At 43.8% G+C, this 18,527-nt stretch overlaps 2 protein-coding genes across 35 annotated transcripts in view; one reads left to right on the top strand and one right to left on the bottom strand.

Annotated features, from left to right (window-relative positions):
- Window positions 1-13,079, bottom strand: part of ZNF451 (zinc finger protein 451) — a gene marked incomplete at its 5' end in the record, with an annotated part of 65,196 nt that extends 52,117 nt beyond the window's left edge. Inside the window, 4 exons of the mRNA XM_083729960.1 lie at window positions 436-467; window positions 727-846; window positions 4,986-5,213; window positions 12,881-13,079. Of these exons, the coding sequence (XP_083586086.1) occupies window positions 436-467; window positions 727-846; window positions 4,986-5,213; window positions 12,881-13,079 (579 nt within the window). The remainder of the gene's footprint in view (window positions 1-435; window positions 468-726; window positions 847-4,985; window positions 5,214-12,880) is intronic.
- The window catches only part of LOC310840285 (dystonin-like), a 298,340-nt gene that overhangs the window by 16,832 nt on the left and 262,981 nt on the right, over window positions 1-18,527 (top strand). For 21 of the 34 annotated variants that reach the window (XM_083729601.1, XM_083729632.1, XM_083729623.1 and 18 more), the window contains exons 3-4: window positions 5,409-5,597; window positions 13,511-13,718. In XM_083729601.1, the coding sequence (XP_083585727.1) occupies window positions 5,409-5,597; window positions 13,511-13,718 (397 nt within the window). Of the gene's footprint in view, window positions 1-4,710; window positions 4,812-5,408; window positions 5,598-12,894; window positions 13,290-13,510; window positions 13,719-15,224; window positions 17,476-18,527 lie in introns of those variants that run through there. The other 13 variants (XM_083729636.1, XM_083729635.1, XM_083729634.1 and 10 more) reach the window with 4 other exon arrangements.

Genomic DNA, 18,527 nt, shown 5'->3' with positions numbered 1-18,527 from the left:
AAAACAACAGAAAAATTGTTGCAATGCTTAGATTCATATGCAACTTTTAGCTGCTAGACTGGGTAATCTGAGGTAGAGTTGAAAAAGAAAAAATTATGTTAGAGGAACAGGCTATACAATAACTGGTAACTTGCTAATATTTTTTATTTTGCTTCTTTTGGAAGAATTGGAATAATATATTTGGAAAGAAAAATGTGTGCATGAGAGAAACAAAAGACATAGTGCCTGTTCTCTGTCTGTTGGTCAGAAATAATTCATGTGGAGAATACCAGTTTTAGAGAATATTAAGTTAGACATTTTCCCCCTATGCTGCCTTTTGAAAAAGAGGCATTTCAAAAATATTTCCTTTTCCTTTGATTCAGTCACAGTGTGGGGACTTGGGACTAGGTTTACTTGCAAGTGGTATCATTTGTGCAAACAATACACTTCGCTTACCTTATCTACATGACAGAATTTCCCTGGGGAACCTGTGGAGATATAGTTCTCTGGTGGGCGAGCTAGAAATTTCGAACAAATTATTTTCACCACCCTCACTAAACCACAATTCCCAGGATTGTTTGGCAGACGCCATGACAGGTAAACTAGTATAAAACTAATAGGTGTTTATTATAATGTAATCTTACATTACATTACAATGTTTTGCTAGTTCATATATTTAGAATCTTCTCAGCTGTAGTTTCTATCCATGGGACTCTTCCCATATAAAGCTTTAGGAGGTTTGCTTACTTCTGGATATGTGTGATTGCTGAGTTTCTAGTTTCCAGTAGGCAGATGCTGCACCTAATACAGTACTCCTTTTGGTTGATGGAGTACTGTATTTGTTATGGAGACAAAACAGCACCATGCCTGCAGAAGAGAGAGGTATCAGCAGGTTTGGGGAGCCCCAAGGTTTGTAGAAGTAAAAAAAGAAAAAAAGTTTAGAAATAAGAACTGGGCATAATGTCATTTATGTATGTATTCAATACATGTCCACCTTTTAAAAAATCCCTGGGTACACATCCTAGAGAAATGTGCTGCCCACACCTATGACCCGCATACCTCTGTTTCTGACTAGAATGACTAGAAACCATGTGGGGGAACAAATTGGCTGTACCAAAACCTCATTTTTGTTTTCAAAATGCTGGGATATTCTAGAGTAGAGTAACATGACTCAGCATGCTTTAGAAAAACCGAAAGGGTGGCATCAGGACTCTTCATGTTGAAAAACCTAACAAAGTAAGGCAGCTTTGGGTTGGAAGTAGACCATTTAAACTAAACTATATTAGCAGGCATTCTGCAGAATTATTCGGACCCTGTATTGACTTTAAATATAACGTTTACCACCTAGGCTTATACCTTGCCAAAGCCAGTGACTGAAATAATGCATGATCCTCAAATTTAAATTATTCTGTGTTAAGGTAACATTAATTCAGTTCAAAGAGGCTGGGATTCTTTCAGACAGTGAAATCAAGCTCCACTTCCTAAAACTTGAGGCAGTATAGATATGCACTGTAGTTTTTGAAAATCAAAACTTAGAGAAATTAGTAATCATTTCGAGTCTTGCAGCCAGCCCATAAAATCTCTAGTTGCAGCCTAATTTGATTAGAAGCAACCTTCACGATATTTCTAAAATGCAGAAAAGGTTGTGTTGGAAAAGATAATGGCTTTAGAGTTAAGATGGAAATGCACTGGCATCTGGCACTATGATAATCTCATACTCAAATTCTCAAGGATAGAATGTGTATTTTCTTGAACTGAGCCAGAAACTAAGATCAGTTTTGTTTCCATATAAATAGCAGGTGGAAACATGAGTGTAGGGGGGCAGCTCCCCCTAAATAAGTAAAAATAAATACAAATCAATACAAATCTGAGGTTCTGCCCCCCAAAAACAAAAGCCTGCGCCCTAACAAAAATCGTGGCTACGCCCATGGATGGAAATGTTAGAAATTTAGCTTTATACTGATGTTAGTTTAGGCCTTGGTTATAGATGTTGCTTTAATATGTAAATAGGTATTTTAAAAATAGAAGCATAAAGATTGGTGTCCCTATTTTACACTCTTGCAGTGCAATCCTATACATGATTACTCAGAAATAAGTCCCATTGTGCTCAGCGATGCTTACTGCTGGATAAGGATGCCTAGGATTGAAACCTTAGGTTCATGGTAGGGGCTTTCATGAGCCCAGTGTGATTCTTTTTCTTGGAACAGCTGGTCCTTGTTCCACATGGCAAGTACTTTGGTACCTGATCTCAGGTTCAAAGCAGTTTGCTATGTAGCATGGGAGCAAGGTAGCTGAGCTGCTATTCAAAGGTTCAAAGAGTTAGTTTAATTGGATCCTGTCATAATTTTATGTGAATTTTTGGTACATTGCAGCAGAATGCAAACACAGCATTTTACAGATATAGAATTTGCTTCCAGGAAAATTTCTCTTTTGTGGGTACTTGCATAGCTTCATGTTCTGCATTTTATTCAGTTGAATCAAGCATCACATATCTCTTGCTATTTCAGGCTGTGGTTTAAGTAGTTTGTGTTGTGCAAGAGAAAATCCCTTACAGGAGGTCAGAGCTTCCTTTTGATGTTTCCTAGTGCCAAAGAGGCGAATTTTTGCTCAGCTTAAAAAGCAACTTGTCCTTTCAGTAGTTGGAGTACTAAAAACATGTTTTTCAAAAAGCTCTTTCTGTGCAGATAGGTCTCCTATGCATGTATAGATGACTTAAGGGTGTTTCAAGACATCTGCTTTTCCCAGCTACAGTAGTGCTTTTGTAGGTAACTGACATTCTGATATGCAAGTATTCACATGCTGGATGAAAGCTGTGCCAACCCCTGGGTGAATTACTGCTAGTCAAAAAGTTACTAGCTGGATCAGCACCCATGTCAGGGGACAGCAACCATTGTATTAAAGCTCCGCTGTGTGGTTTTTCCCGTTTTGCTTCCGGGTTTGTGACTACTGCTGTGGGGAGATCTGACATATGATACCTCAAGGCTACACCCTATGGATTGGTGTACCACCTATGCTACACTGATTACAGGCACTAATTATGGATAATTATGTACAGGCATGTCTGTGTAAATTAATAGTTTTGCAGCACAGGTTGATACAGAAATAAGCTCCACAGAGGTTAAGGCAACCTTCTGCCAGGCAAGTGTGCTTAGGACTGCAGCCATAATTCTGCATATCTTAAAATTTTACTATTTAGGGTTCTGCAGTACATGCTGTAACTGGTGAGAAAAGTATCCTGTATTGTTGAGTACATGGCACATATTGCTGTTATACTTGCCTATACCAAGCCCTAACCATCCTTGCTGTTGTAAATCACCAACATAATGTGGTTTTAGAGACACAGTGCCAGTGTAATTGTTCTTAGGATATGACAGCTCTTTCCCCCTCTTCAGACATATACATGCACACCCAAATCATCTTGCATTAAAAAAAAATTGTTATTATTTATTGCACTTATTAGTTGCTTTTTTTTAAAAAAAAAGAAGCAACTCCAAGTGATTTACAAAATAGTACAAATATTAGAACCAGTATAAAGCTAAAACAAAATAAACACATGAAGAACAGGCAGATCTATCACATCCTACCTGTAGAAAGAGGCCACAGATATCTAAAATTCTCCAAATGAAGGGCCAAAATCCTGGGCAAAAAGAAATGTTTTTGCCTGGTGCCTACAAGTAGATAGTGAAGGTACCAGGCATGCTTCTCTGGGGACAACATTTTATATATGGGTTGCTACCACTGAAAAGGTCTGTTCTCATGGGGACATACAGAGAAGGTCCTCAGATACTGAATTCAGGGTCTAGGTTGGTACATGTGAGGAGAGGCAGTCCTTGAGAGATGGGGGTCCAGAGCCACAAATGCTCAAAGGCTTCATCAAGAGTGCTGGCATATTAGCTTTGATGTCTGCTGCTGTCCTAACTCAGCGGCTGCTAGACAACATTGAGCAGCCTGCTGTACTAGCGTTTGGATCCTGTGTTTTTCTGATGCAATTACAGGCCATTTCTATGTCTGCATCATCTCAAACCTATTGCTGAAGCCATTGTTTTCCATTCAGGCAGAAAATTCACTACACAAATGAGTCAGGGCATAAACATTTAGGATGCAATATATTGTACTGAGTTTGCTGGGAATAAACCCCATTAAACTGAATGGGCCTTAGGTTTGTGTAAACATGTACAGGGTTGTCCTGTAAGTAGGCTAAAGTCAATTGCATTATGCTGTTAGCTTGCTTCATCCTCATGTGTACTACTCACTTGAAACCAGGACCTTATTCCTCGTAGCACATCATAATCCTATCCAACTGTGAAGTCATAAGTAGAAGATTATGACTTTGAGTGAAGAGCAAGAGTCAGCATTAGAAGCAGATGAAGTCTTAAAGCTACAACGATCTTACCCGTTGTCATATATTTTTTGTCCACTAAGAAATGGGAAGTCCACACCTGTGTTACAGTATTTAAGCACAGTACTTTGCCAATTATTTTCTGAGGGACATCCATTCATTTTAAAAAATGAAAATAGTAAATTTTTAGCCTGAAAACTTGGAGGCTAAATTATTCCTTAAAGATTCATCCACACACTTAAATCCCTCTTTGGCACGTATCTCTAAGCACTTTGAGAGCTGCTTAACTTCTTACAGATGCTCTGATGTTCTATCTCAGGGGTAGGGAACCTCAGGTCCAAATGCCAAATATGGCCATCTACCCCCTCTAGCCCTTCTTTGCACCCTGAGTGAGTGTTTTTGCCTGGCTGGAATAATGCTTTTTGCTTGTCTGGATGTAGGATATAGAGGGGTGTCTGAGTATACTCAGGCTCAACTACTCAGTAGTGACAAGGTATAATGTATATTTGCTGCTGTGCCCATTTTTGCCTACCTATGGTATGTGGTTTGGAAGGTTTTCTACAAAGGAATGTGTCCCTTTACTTTTCTTTCCCATTAGGAATTTCCTTATTAACATTCATCCGAGTGAAATGATGCTTAAAAATAAATAATTCAATTACAGTCGTACCTTGGTTGTCAAACGCCTTGGTACTTGTCTGTTTTGGCTCCTGAACGCCGCAAAGTGTTCCAGTTAGCAAACGTTCTGTGGAAGCCGAACGCCCGATGCGGCTTCCATGGCTTCCGATTGAGTGCAGAAAGCTCCTGCAGCCAATCAGAAGCCGTGCCTTGGTTTTCAGACGTTTTTGGAAGTCAGGTGGACTTCCGGAAAGGATTCCGTTTGACAACCAAAGTATGACTGTACAGGAAAAGAAACAGCATGAAAAGGGGAAAATGAAGGGTTTAATGAGAATACTTGTCAGTAATTTGCCAATATTTAAAATGCTGATAGAACCAATAGTTCTACCTTGTATAAATAATATTTCTGTGACATAGAAGAGCAGAAGAAGCATCACACACACCCTTTAACATACTTTCGTGTTTTTTCTGACAGGGTTTTAGACCAAGTCCCCGCCACATTAGAAGACGTGTCGTGCCTCGCCTTGAAGAAACGCAGCCCCTGGTAGAAGTGCATCAGCTGAGTGAGCAGGAAACATCGGTTAAGAAAAGGAAGATCAAGAAAAGCAGCAGAGTCCAGCCAGAATTCTACCATTCTGTTCAAGTCACACCAACTCGAAAGCCAGTAAGTTTTCTTTCCGTTCTCAGTGCAGTGATCTTCAAAATACATTGTGTAGACTGCAGTTAGCCTGGATCTGTCAGATTTAGGCAGTGCAGGAATAAGAACCCTAAAACTGATAGCATCTCAGGTCGGATCCTCTTCCCAGCAACATGCAGCCTTGGAACCCTACAGCTAAGTCCTTGTGGCAGCAGAGTAGGTCAATGAAAAAGGGGAGGCATCAGAGAGGTGCTTTCCAGGATAAACAGGTGCCCCCCAGTCCCCTGTATAAAAGCCAGGCTGTGCATGTATGGACATAGGAAGCTGCCTTAGATTGAGTCAGACGGTCAGTCCACCTAGCTCTACACTTGCTGGGGGAAGGCAGACCAAAAAAATGGAGGCATTTTTCAAGAATGATAAAAGTGAAAATAAAACAAAGAGGTCTTGGGGGTTCTTTTAGCTGAGCTCTAGGCATTACACTGCACTGGATTAGCAGTTTAGTTTCATTTTCAAATTGAGATTATGAATTCAAAATAAAAAAAAGATAAACTTTCGAGAAAGAAAGGATGTTTTTATGAAGGCTTGTAAAGAGCCACTCACCTCCTTACCTGCTGTGAATAGGGTCTGCTAGACTAGTTAAGTATTCTGTTCCCCACAGTGGCAAGCGAGCCCGATGCTCTATTTTGTTTCTTATCCATTTTTCAGTATACCTTTAAAAAATTCTGTTCTCATCCCACTGGCCTCTACTGGGGATAAAGAAACCCTGACCTTGCATGGAAAGAACTATTGATTAGCTACCCCTGATTGCCAGCACAAGGAGCAAAGTAAACTGAGATGTCGAATGAAGGGTCTAACAATATGAAATCTGCGCAAATAGCTTTCATGCGCTATAGACAAGGGTCAGCTGAGTCACTCCAGTGCTGCACAGCTTGTGACTGAAGGGGCACAACAGTGAAATGAAACAGGCAGGTGGTAATCTTATTGTGTATGTCAGTGCTTTTTAGTCATCCTTCCTTGACACTTTCCATAAAACATGCTATTAAGACCTGGTTTATGAGAGCAGGGTCCTTGGATGTTGTCAAATGCCTCAAATTATATTTTTGTGTGTGGGACTAAAGCAGCAACCAGCAATTTTTTTAAAATCGTAAACTCCTTTAAGTTGTGCCAGAATCTTGCTTCCTAAATTCCATGTGCCAAAACCTCGCTTCCCGAAGGCCACGCCATTGTGCATGTGGTATAAGAAATATATTTAAAAAGCTTGAGATTCATTCTGAATTTTCATTCCTTTTATTTTAATTTAGTACTCCTTTTTTTGGGGGGTAGTTTTTAAGGGACGCGGGTGGCACTGTGGGTTAAACCACAGAGCCTAGGGCTTGCCAATCAGAAGGTCGGCGGTTCAAATTCCCGTGACGGGGTGAGCTCCCTTTGCTTGGTCCCTGCTCCTGCCAACCTAGCAGTTCAAAAGCACGAAGTGCAAGTAGATAAATAGGTAAGGTAAACGGCATTTCCGTGCGCTGCTCTGGTTCACCACAAGCGGCTTGGTCATGCTGGCCACATGACCTGGAAGCTGTACGCCGGCTCCCTTGGCCAATTAAGCGAGATGAGCACCGCAACCCCAGTGTCAGTCACGACTGGACCTAATGGTCAGGGGTCCCTTTACCTTTACCTAGTTTTTAAAAATGTAGGATTTAGAAACTCCTTTACTTTATAACACCTATATGGAAACCAACATCTAGTTAAATTTGCTGTTTTACAAGAACAAATCAGTTATCCCTTGTCTCCCCACCACACACCTATCCTTATAGCAACATTTATGTAGGTTGCAATCCAAAAGCCCTTTTACACTAGGTTGTGGAGGGGGGAGTTGGACTGGGTGGCGGTGTCCTTTCACCCAGCCCTCTCAGCCTCTGCCAGCAAAGAGCTCTCTATTCTGTCTGCAGAATGTGTGTGCAGGTTGTGAAATATCTGCAGGTGGTAGTGCTCCTGTTGTGATCCTCCTTAGATCAGGCCATGATCATCTGGTGGCTCCCAGAAGAGTTTAGATTTGATATCCTGCTTTCTCACCACCTGAAGGAGTCTCAAAGCGGCTAACATTCTCCTTTCCCTTCCTCCCCCACAACAAACACTCTGTGAGGTGAGTGGGGCTGAGAGACTTCAGAGAAGTGTGACTGGCCCAAGGTCACCCAGCAGCTGGATGTGGAAGAGCGGAGACGCGAACCCGGTTCACCAGATTACGAGTCTACCGCTCTTAACCACTACACCACACACCAGACCACCAGTTGAAGACCAGTGGTGTAGGCAGTGCTGAGCCAGATGAACTGTCTGACTTTATATAAGGCAACACCTCTGTTCCTCCATGAGTAGCAGATACTTTCCAGTAGTGTAGGAACAACACAGTACAAAAATCAAACATCAGCTAAGCACCTACTGTTATTATGATTCTTCATCACATACTCAACAAGTCTTTGTCTCATAAATGCAAAAAACTTGGAGCGCAATCACAGATGTTTCCCTTTCCTGTATAACTTCTTGAAGTAATGGGTGGATAGTAGAATATTCTATTATGTCACGTAAACAGTTTCTATCAAAACAGGAAGAGGAGCCCTTTCTATTTAGTCACTATATACAGTAACCACGCCTATAAACGATTTTACAGACAAAAATACTCTAGGGCCTAATAGTTGGAAATGTTCTTTCTCAGTGTGGAACTTTGAACTACTATTATTCAGCAAATGGAAATGGTTACAGGACTAATTTCATATTTTGTAACAAATTTTCGCCACAATTTAAAAAGTGGTGGTGGTGGGGAAATCAAGATTAAATCTGTCATGTCCAGTTTTCAGGAAAGTCTTTAGCATGTACTTTGGAGTATTGAGTAATGAAAATGATGTTACTAAAAATCAGTAAATGATAAATACATTTTGCTTCCTGAAACATTCAACTATATAACCCTACATAATAAATATTTCTTTTTAGGAGAATGGAGAAAAACTGGAGAAAAACAATTTATTTGTTTCCCTCCTGTATTCAAAATAAGGGGTTATGAGAAGGTTTGCTTCATATACAGTTAAGAGGACACTTTCAGATATCTCTCTCTTTCTTTATACTTGGAAATATCACTGATGTAGACATTAGATTACTTATTAACTTCTGAAAACCTGACTGATCCCTCAACTTCTTTCTTTCTGAAAGCAAACTAGCTCAACTTAGTAACAAAAGAGGAAAACAAATAACGGTGATTCCACTGAAAATCAGTGGTTGTCATGCTACCTGGCTTTTGTCTTCTGGGTTTCTGGGGGTTTTCCTGTTGTTGTTCTGTCTCTCACAGCTACATTAAGCTACATTAATGACGGATTGGTCATTTCTTCGTCAGAGGGCAAACAGGCAAATTTAGCAGGGGATCAAATACTTTCCCCCCTCACTGTATTTAAATGTAAGAGACATTCAGTGATAGTTATTAAAAATATAACATGAGAGATACTACACTTACTACTCCTTAACTGGGGTGCTAACTCTTTTCAGATGAAGAATTATGGAATGAGCTGGACCAGCTATTTGCATAATGATCCAATAAATAAATATTCAATGAAAAGTATTTTATGCAGACATGACTCTAGGCTTCTGTAGCTTAACAGCTGTTTTACTATAGTCTTTTATTTCTCTGTTCAGCTTTCTAGCCACCAGAGGATGTTGTTTGTACTAAAGAACAAATAGCTGAGGTCAGATATATCCAGTAGAGGGAAGTGGTACACCAGCTACTGCAATATACTATCAGTTCTGTTCATTCCTGGATTTCTTTAATCTTTTCATGTATTCCTCTTGTCTGAATGATTTATTGCTGAGTCTGAAAATAAGCCCCGTGGTGCCATGATCAAAGCTGTGATGCTATCTTTATTTTGCCCTGAAATGATGAAAATGTACAATATTATGATTAGGGAATGGAAATGAATATTTAAGATTAGTATAGGAAATAAGTGACATTTACAGCTGAGCCCTTAAAATCCTAAACCTAATACACAAACACACATACATGCGTGCCAAAACTCAGCTGAAAATGCTTAATAAATTTGACAACGAAATAGAAAGGAATATGCAGAGGGAAAGAACTACAAAAAGAAAACATCTACACAATGTCTACCAAGATGATAAGGTATTTTATTTTAACAATCCATATAATTAAAAAAAGGATAGTGGAACTATATACAGTACAATAGTCTTAATAGTCTATAAATACCAGGAATATTTATAAAAATACAAATTTGTTCCTATCATTATTATAGCATTAATAGCTTCTAAAAATAATATGGATCCTCCCATGCTGTGGTTTCTCCCACCATGTTTTCTATTTCATTTCAGAGGAAAAGGTTATTGGTAGAGGCTCTCCAGTTTGTTTTTAGGAACATCAAACTAAACCTATTAATGGGTTTCTATGGAGCCATCTCAATATAACTTGCCTTTCCCCTCCGTTCCCTAGAGGTTGTTTGGCAGACAAGTTCCTTTAGTTTCCTTGCATATGAGCCAGGAGAGGAAATTCCTAAGTCATCTAATTCCTATGTTACATTTTGAATACTGAAACCCCATGCAAGATGGCCCAATAGTATCACAGAATAAAGCATAAATTACATTTATTTCTTGTACGGCATTTAATGACTACTAAGACTATTACTACTTCTGATTTATTTATTTAATTTTAAGTATGGGAGACACACCTGTGGCCATCAATATGTGGTTGGACCACATCTACTGTCATCTCTGACTTGGCAATGCTAGCTGGGACTGTTGGGAACGGAACTGGAGTCCAATATCATCTAGAGGGTCACTGGTTCCTCACTCAATATTACAAATTTCTACAGTCCATGATGCAATCATAACAGATTATAAATCCAGCTTACTAAATTTAAAACAATAAAATCCCATAAAGCCACTGCTGAAACTAATTTAAAAAAAAGAGAGAGTAACTTTGTTCATCAAAAACCTGGCCAAGCAAAACTGTCATAAACTGACCTCTAATATGTGGGTGTCAAACAAATATTTCTAGATTGCATGTTCTGTTTTGTGATTAGGGCATGATCATGGAAAAAGGCCTTAGCTCTAGTTTTCAGCCACCTAACATTTGAAAGCAGATCTTCTGAAGACAATAATAATAATTTTATTATTTATATCCCACCCATCTGGCTGGGTTTTCCCAGCCACTCTGGGCAGCTTCTGGTACCTTTCAAACATAATAAAACGTCAAACATTAAAACTACCCGATACAGGGCCGCCTTCAGATGTCTTCTAAAAGTTGTGTAGTTCTTTATCTCCTTGACATCTGATGGGGAGGGTGTTCCACAGGGAGGACACCACTGCCAAGAAGGCCCTCTGCCTGGTTCCCTATAACTTCACTTCTTACAGTGACAAACTCTCCAAGTGTCCCTGTTTTCCCGGGACATCCCTGATTTAGAGGAGTTGTCCCGGTTTCTGATTCAATCTCAAAATGTCCTGCTTTTCCTTAGGATGTCCCTATTTTCATTGGAGAAATGTTGGAGGGTATGGAGTTATTTGACTCCTGAGCTGTCTGAAGGCAATCCTGTATATGGAAGGGTTGCTTTTTAAAAATGTTTAATGTTTTATGATGTTTATATATATTTGTTGGAAGCTGCCCAGAGTGGCTGGAACAACCCAGTAAGATGTGTGGGGTATAAATTGCAAAATCATCATTATGGAATGTGATGTCCCTATTTTCATCAGAGAAATGTTGGAGGGCATGCAGTAAGGAAACCACCAGAAGACCCTAGGAGAAAGACCTCAGTGTTCGGGCTGAGCAATGTGGGTGGAGACGCTTCCTTCATGTATACTGTGCTGAGGGCCTTTAGGGCTTTAAAGATCAGTACCAACACTTTGAATTGTGCTCAGAAACGTACTGGAAGCCAATGTAGGTCTTTCAGGACCAGTGTTATATGGTCTCGGCAGCCACTCCCAGTCACCAGTCTAGCTGCCTCATTCTGGATTAGTTGTAGTTTCCAAGTCACCTTCAAAGGTGGCCCCACGTAGAGCGAGTTGCATGTAGATTAGTCCAAGCAGGAGATAACCAGAGCATGCACCACTCAGGTGAGACAGTCTGCAGGCAAGTATGGCCTCATCTGGCATACCAGATGGACCTGATAGACTGCATCCCAGCACACAGAATTGACCTGTGCCTCCATGGACAGCTGTGAGTCCAAAATGACTCCCAGGCTGCGCACCTGGTCCTTCAGGGGCACAGTTACACATTCAGGACCAGGGGGTCCCCCCACATGCTCACCCCACCCCCAGTCCCCCCCCCAAACAATACATCTGTCTCATTAGGATTAAACCTCAATTCATTAGTCATCAACCACCCTCCAACCGCCTCCAGGCACTCACACAGGACATTCACTGCCTTCACTGGTTCTGATTTAAATGAAAGGTAGAGCTAGGTATAATACGAGAGAAGGTGAACCTGTATGGTAAATATTGTTTTAGCCCTTTTAATTGGCTTTACTGCACTGTATAATTTCTGTTGTGGCTTCCTATTAGGTCATCATTTTATGATGATGTCAGGGTAAGCCGTCATGCTGCAAAAGCTGTTTGAAAGGGGAAATACATAGATGTGATAGACATTTTCTAGCCATTTAAGAAATGGCTGCAATTTAGAGAATTTATATTGCGAACCATACTGGGAAGAACAACCCAGGGTCAGTAATCATACATCTCAAGCTTGGTACTTCTAAGATGACACAGCAGCTGCCGCCAAGATGACACAGCACAGGGGACCTGGAAGTAGCCTCTCTTTGATCCGCAAATGTAGGCATTGTTTGCTGATCAGGTGACAAACACATATCAGCACCTCATAGTCACTTGTTTTGAAACTGATCCCCAAATAAAAAAATTCAGTTTGTCTCTCAACCTTGTGTTTCAAGAGGGCTGAGGAGGCCAGTATATCTCTCTCTCTCCCCCCCCCCCATTTCCCCAGTTCTTTGTGCCTGCACTGCATCATTTCTTGTTTACATTCCTGGCTGGCTGGTTTGGAGCCCATGGGCAGCTGCTGCTACCTGCTCTGTGGCGACTGGAAAGTCTCTTGTCCAGCCTTTAAGGACAGTGTGTTTACTGAAGCGGCCTCTCGCCCAGTGAGCTTGTGCAACCCGCCCTTTGTGCTTTCCCTTGAGGAAAAGAGCAAATCTACATTTCCTGTCTCCCAAAGTCAGCGCGCTTTAGGAAGCCGGGAGCCCTCCAAACAAAACTGGGGAGCTCCGGAAAGAAGTTGATCCACCACACAAGGAAGGAAGAAGGAAAAAGAAAGAGAGACTTACCAGGGCGTGGTTTCAGGAATATGAGCGCAACAGCAAAGCCCCAGCATCCTGGGCTTGCGATGGGGGTTGAATTTTCCTCACCCCACATTAATGATTGAACTAGCAGCCTAGGGGTGGTACATCTTTTCTTTTGCCGGGCGGGGGAGCCAAATGCTATTGATTTGTAGCGAGGAAGCGTGCTCTTTTTTTCAAAATCCATCTCTTCCCTGCTCCCCCCCTCCTTTCTGGCTTTATTGTTGGGCAACTCCAGAGGAGCATTGTAAGCTGGTTGCCAGAACGCCAGGCCACTCGTCTCCCTGCCTAAATCTTTCCACATATGGGTTTTCACTAAGCCACCTCTCCAGATCTACCTGTGTGTTGCCGCTGTCTGTGAGATTTAAATACATGAGCAGCAATATAGACAACAATGGTGAGCAATCTATTCATTTGTGTATTAAAAATATAGATGTATCGACTGATCGGTGGGGTGGCAGGGAGGGAGGTTTCAGTTCCATCTGTTTCTGACTGATTTTCCTAGAGGGCGATATAAACAGCAAAAGGATGTATTGCTTTATTTTGAGAGCAAAAATTGATTCTCTCGTCTCAGGTTTTTATTTTGCTTTTAATCTTCTTCCCCCCACCCTTCTCTAGAGCTCAGGAAACGCTTCCTACAGATGCTCCATGTCATCCTCTGCGGATTTTTCAGACGACGATGATTTCAGCCAGAAATCTGGTTCCCTGTCCCCGGCTCCGGGTGACACCCTGCCCTGGAACCTACCTAAACACGAGAGATCCAAGAGGAAAATTCAAGGAGGCTCTGTGTTGGATCCAGCTGAGAGAGCTGTGCTCAGAATCGCCGGTAAGACCAGGATGGAAATACATGGGAGATGGGGGGGGGGGAGAGGGAGGGAGGGGGAGAGAGAGAGAGAGACTTGCATTGTACAGTAACTGTGCTCACGTGTCCATATTATTGTGGGTTTATTTGTGTATTACAGAGAGTATAAACTGAGAGCTTTGTTTATTGCTTCTGTTATTTGTGTTTTTAAAATCACACACACGAAACTCATGGTCCTCCATGCTGTATTTTCTAGTGTTGGTAGTGACTAAGCTTTTTGGCCTTGGTGTTTTTTTTCTGGCTGGGTGGATTACTGCATGTGTATGGAAGAAAATGCAGCTGCAATACATGCAGGTGTGGGTGTTAAAATTGCATTGGAGGGTTGCATAAGAGTGAAGAATATGACCATTTCGTATGGTGTGTGTAGCATAGCAAGGCTGCTGGTGAGATACAGGAACTTGAAGCATGCTTTTGGAAGGGTATCATCCTCTGTACCCAGTAGTAAATGCAGACTTACTTCTGAGTAAACTTACAGAGGGCTGGTTTACAGAGTACTTCCAGGTTGGTTGGTTGGTTGGTTGGTTGGTTTGTTTTTATAATGGGTGGGTTTGCTTGAAAGTTGCTGAACTGATGTGGGATCACCAGAAGTCGAGTTTCTCTGACTGGTCTTGTTGTGCTTGACGATAGCAGGGGTCACGGGCTCCTGAATAATATAGGAGAGGCCCTGCTGGATGCTCTGTATAAGACAGAAGAGCATTTGATCTTCATTGGTTTTGAAATAGGTCAGGGAGTTTGCTTAGCCAACCCGGCTGCAAATTGAGAAGGAAGAGTAATATGATCCGGGAGAGAAAACGCGGTGCTTGTTGTGTCCGTGCTATTGGTAAAACCTCTCACAGGAATGAAAGCACGCAACTCGTGCATGCAGATACAGAGCAGTTGTTTTGCAAAGACAAATCTACTTTGCAGCACTCGCTAATGGGGTGCGCTGGGAAAAGCTTGGTGGAAGGGGCCACTTCAGACTGGCTATTTTATTTGTCAGAAAAGGGAGGGGACCGGGCTCACACCAATGTGGAAGCCCCACCCGGGAAGTTCTGCTGTCTTAGCCCGAGATTTATGGGTGGCCTGAGCCTGTATGTGAAGTGAGCAAAATGCACTTTACACATGCACACGCGTCCTTCCACTGTCTAGGGCTGAGCTTTGGGAAACGCTTCCGGTGCTTGCTACGATGACTGGACGAAGCCGGCGGGGACGCGGTGGCGCTTTTTGGACCTCTCTTTCCTCGCTGCTCCTGTCTTGGCGATCGCGGGAGCCGGGTTTTCGCCCGAGAGTTGTGCGCCTCTGCTGTTTATGTTCGTGCGTGTTTGGTGCCTGGTTGCAGCTGGCGCTAAGGGAATCGCCGCATGATGCAGATCGAATCCTATTCCCATGGCAATCGAGCCGAACCCTTCCCCATTAGATTCTCAGTAACGCCGTGCGGGGCGCGGAGGGTGGGATGGTTCAGAATGACAACGGGGAGCAGAAGCCCAGACCGGCCACGCTACGTGCCCTCGGTCGGAAGTGATTGCGCCGTTTCCTCCCGTTCAGCTCCCCCCCTTTTTTTGCTGCATGTCGCCTGTTTTGGTGTTGGGAGAGACGGGGTGGGGGCATGGAAAAGCCCCACTTGGTTCATCTCCAAGACACTACTCAGAGAGAGAGGGTGTGGGGCGAGGCAGGAAGGACGCATCCTGGTCTGCTGCGAGACCGGAATGAAAAGGCTGGGTCGGCGAGCAAGCGGAGCGGAGAACAAAACACACACATACATATACACGCCTGGCGCGCACGCGCAGCGATGGCTGCCGGCGGCAACAAAAACAGGGTGACCGGCGGTGACACCTGCAGCGACGGAGCGCCGCCCCTTGGCCTCTCGCCACCCCCCAGCTCTGGCGCAGTTGACTCTTGTTGCCCTTCGCCAGGCAGCCGAAAGCGCGCCGAAGGGCAGGAGGAATGGGGCATCGGTGGTGGACACTCCAGGAGCCTTCTTTCTGGGATGGGGAGGGATAGGAGGAGAGGTGGCCCTTCCTTGGGAAGCCAAGAGCTATTCCTAGCGGCAATGGCAACGTGCAATGCGCGTCTGCAGAGCGGGAGGGAGAGGGCGGCGCTGTGAGGGGAGGAGGAGGAGGAGGAGGCGGCTCTCCTCTCGCAGGTGATCCCGCCACTGCTGCTGCTGCAATGAGGCTGTCTGGGCTCGGAAAGCGCCGGCTGGCCGGCGATGTGGGCGAAAGCCCCTTTGAGACGAAACCGCGGCCAAGCAGCCTCCTTGCTTTATTGTGCAGACAAAGCCGAGCAGGGAGTGGGGAGCGCAACCAGGGAAGGCTATTCAGGAAGGTCACCAGACCAAGTTGGGGCGGAAGCCTCCCCTCCAACAAGGAGACAACCTCCATAGCGCGAGCAGCCGCGTTGTAAGGGTCCGTTGTTGCTGCAGAAGCAGCAACAAAGGGACTTGTGGCACCTTGAAAAGTCAGATTTCGAGGGCTGAAAGCCCGGTCCAGAAAGGGAACAGAGAGTGCTGTACCTCCTTCCCACTCCCCTCCTTCCAATGAAGTTGTAGCCTTTGAAAATGAGAGAGGGGGCCCGATTTCGAAAGCGCGGTCTGTCTAAAATGTGTGGGGCAGTTTATTGGGGGTGGGGGAGGAGAAGAAGGGTAAACGGTAAAGGTTTACAAAAGCTCCCCCCAAGCCAAGAACCTGGTGCCAAACGCTTGAACCGCATGGAGGGAGCAACGCAGGTTAATAAAGCTCACCAACACAGCCACGAGCTAGCTGGGAACCGCTAGATTGCAGCCCTGCATAACACGATGAAGCCGGGTCGATAGCGATTGTAGTATTTTTCGTGAGTTTTCACTCCAGACCAGCAGAAACTCTCGAAACATAAGAATCGCAGCGAAGGGATGGCGCTGATTTCAGGAGTGCCTTTTGATAGGACTTACTATAAAGGGGGACTTCAAAGGGCGAGCTCCGCAAAGCCCCTTACTTTTTAAAAGGTTAAATCGATCTTGCGCACACTGACTTGAGAGCAAGCCCCATTGAAGTCCATGGCACTTACTTGTGAGTAGGCACGCGTATGGTGGCACTTTGATTTCCCCCGCCCCCAGGAAAAGTGTGTGTTCCCGGCAGTTGAGGTAGACAAACGATTTACAGCGCAACTCTACGCGTCGTTTGCTCAGAAATGCAATTCTCCCAGTTGGCTCGCTCTCCGCTGGGTGCATAGGATTGCCTGAAAAAAGCAGGAGGGAAGGAGGGGAAAAGGTCCCGCGACTGAAAGGAGAATTTGGGAAGGGGGTGGGCGCGAAGACCCAGGAGCCCGTCCTAAGGGAGGGGAGGAAAGAAAAGCAGCCAGCGCCGGAGGTCACCTCCAGGGCCGGGTCTGTGGCATCCATGCCTCTCCTCCTTCCTCCGGTTCTCTTTCTCCGGCTGCTAGCTGGGAGCGCAGAGATTTGCTGCTAATGAAATCCGAGAGGGAGGAAGCCCTTTCTATTGGAGGGACACACGTGCTCCCACACCGCACGGGGAGGGGGCATGGGCGTTTCCTCGGACAGCTTGCACGGCAACAGCCCCCTCCCTCCCTCCAGCCTTTTTGTGCCGCTCCCCAAGGCTGCCTCGCTGCCCGGCTCCTTGGAGGGAACTGCTCAAGGCAGTGTCAAAAACTTCAACCATGGCTGGTTATCTCTCCCCTGCTGCTCACTTCTATACGGAGGAACAGGAGTACCTGCAGGCTTATGAAGATGTGCTGGAGAGATACAAAGGTACAGTGAAGCTTAAGTTGTGCCCCGGGGTAACCCGGGAGAGGGATTTACCGGTTGCAGTGCTGATGATCTGGAGTTTTGCCTTAAAATAGCTACTGGTGGCTGCGGTGGAACAGGTGGCAGAATCAGGTCCCTAAGACGTTTGGCTATTCAAGCCCATTAAATGGGGCTGTTAAAGACAGTATGCTGACAGGGGAGGGTATAGGAACGCATTGAAGTCCGTTGTATCATTGGGGGGGGGGCATTTATCCTGAAGCAAGGCTTTCTTTCTCTCCCTCCCGTTAAAGCGCTTTCCTCTCTGGGTGTGAGAATGCTGCTGATACCTCAATGAGATTACTGTATTCTAAGACCCTGCTGCCTGATGTTTTTGTGTAGGGCAAGATGTTTCACTCTTCATTTTGCGGCATAGGGCTACATTCTGGATCGCTAAGAAACGACAGCAAAATATGGCTTGGAATATTTTGTTTCAAATAGCAGCTCAAAAATAAAAAAAGACGCATCAAAACTATTTCCTTTGCAGTATATATCTGTGCTGAGAATTCCATCCTGTTACGTCTCTCTGTCAACTGCTGTTAGGAGGATGACTTTGCATCTAGGCTAGGAGAACAGTATGAGGCCTTTACCTCTATTTACTCAATGGAGACAGAAGTTTCTAGCCTCCATAAAATCCCAGTGGCTTCTTGTATCACATTAAAAATAAGTTTTATTATTATTTTATCGTGGGTGATATGGAAATGTACCTAAATCAGATTAGGCATCCATTTGGAATAAGGATTTCTTCATAGTAATGACTACAGCAGATAGTAACTATTGAATGTATTTGTAGCTATAGCTTGGTTTTTACTGTGAAATCCAACATTTTGGCCACTAAATATATGTTGCATGTTTGCCACTTACTGTTGTTTGAGGAACAAGAGGATGTTATGAATTAGTGTTGGTCTTATTTGCATAATTATTTGATTTAAATATTTGAAGTGATAACATGTCCCAGAGTTGACAAGGTTTTAGCTGATCTGTACCTGGGTTATAATGGGGATGGCATAGTTACAATT

The sequence above is a fragment of the Podarcis gaigeae genome (genome assembly GCF_964106915.1).
Source record: "Podarcis gaigeae genome assembly, chromosome: 3".
In the NCBI taxonomy this organism is placed as follows: domain Eukaryota; kingdom Metazoa; phylum Chordata; class Lepidosauria; order Squamata; family Lacertidae; genus Podarcis; species Podarcis gaigeae.
The sequence above is the reverse complement of the archived record's forward strand: the minus strand, read 5'-3'. Positions and strand labels throughout refer to the sequence as shown.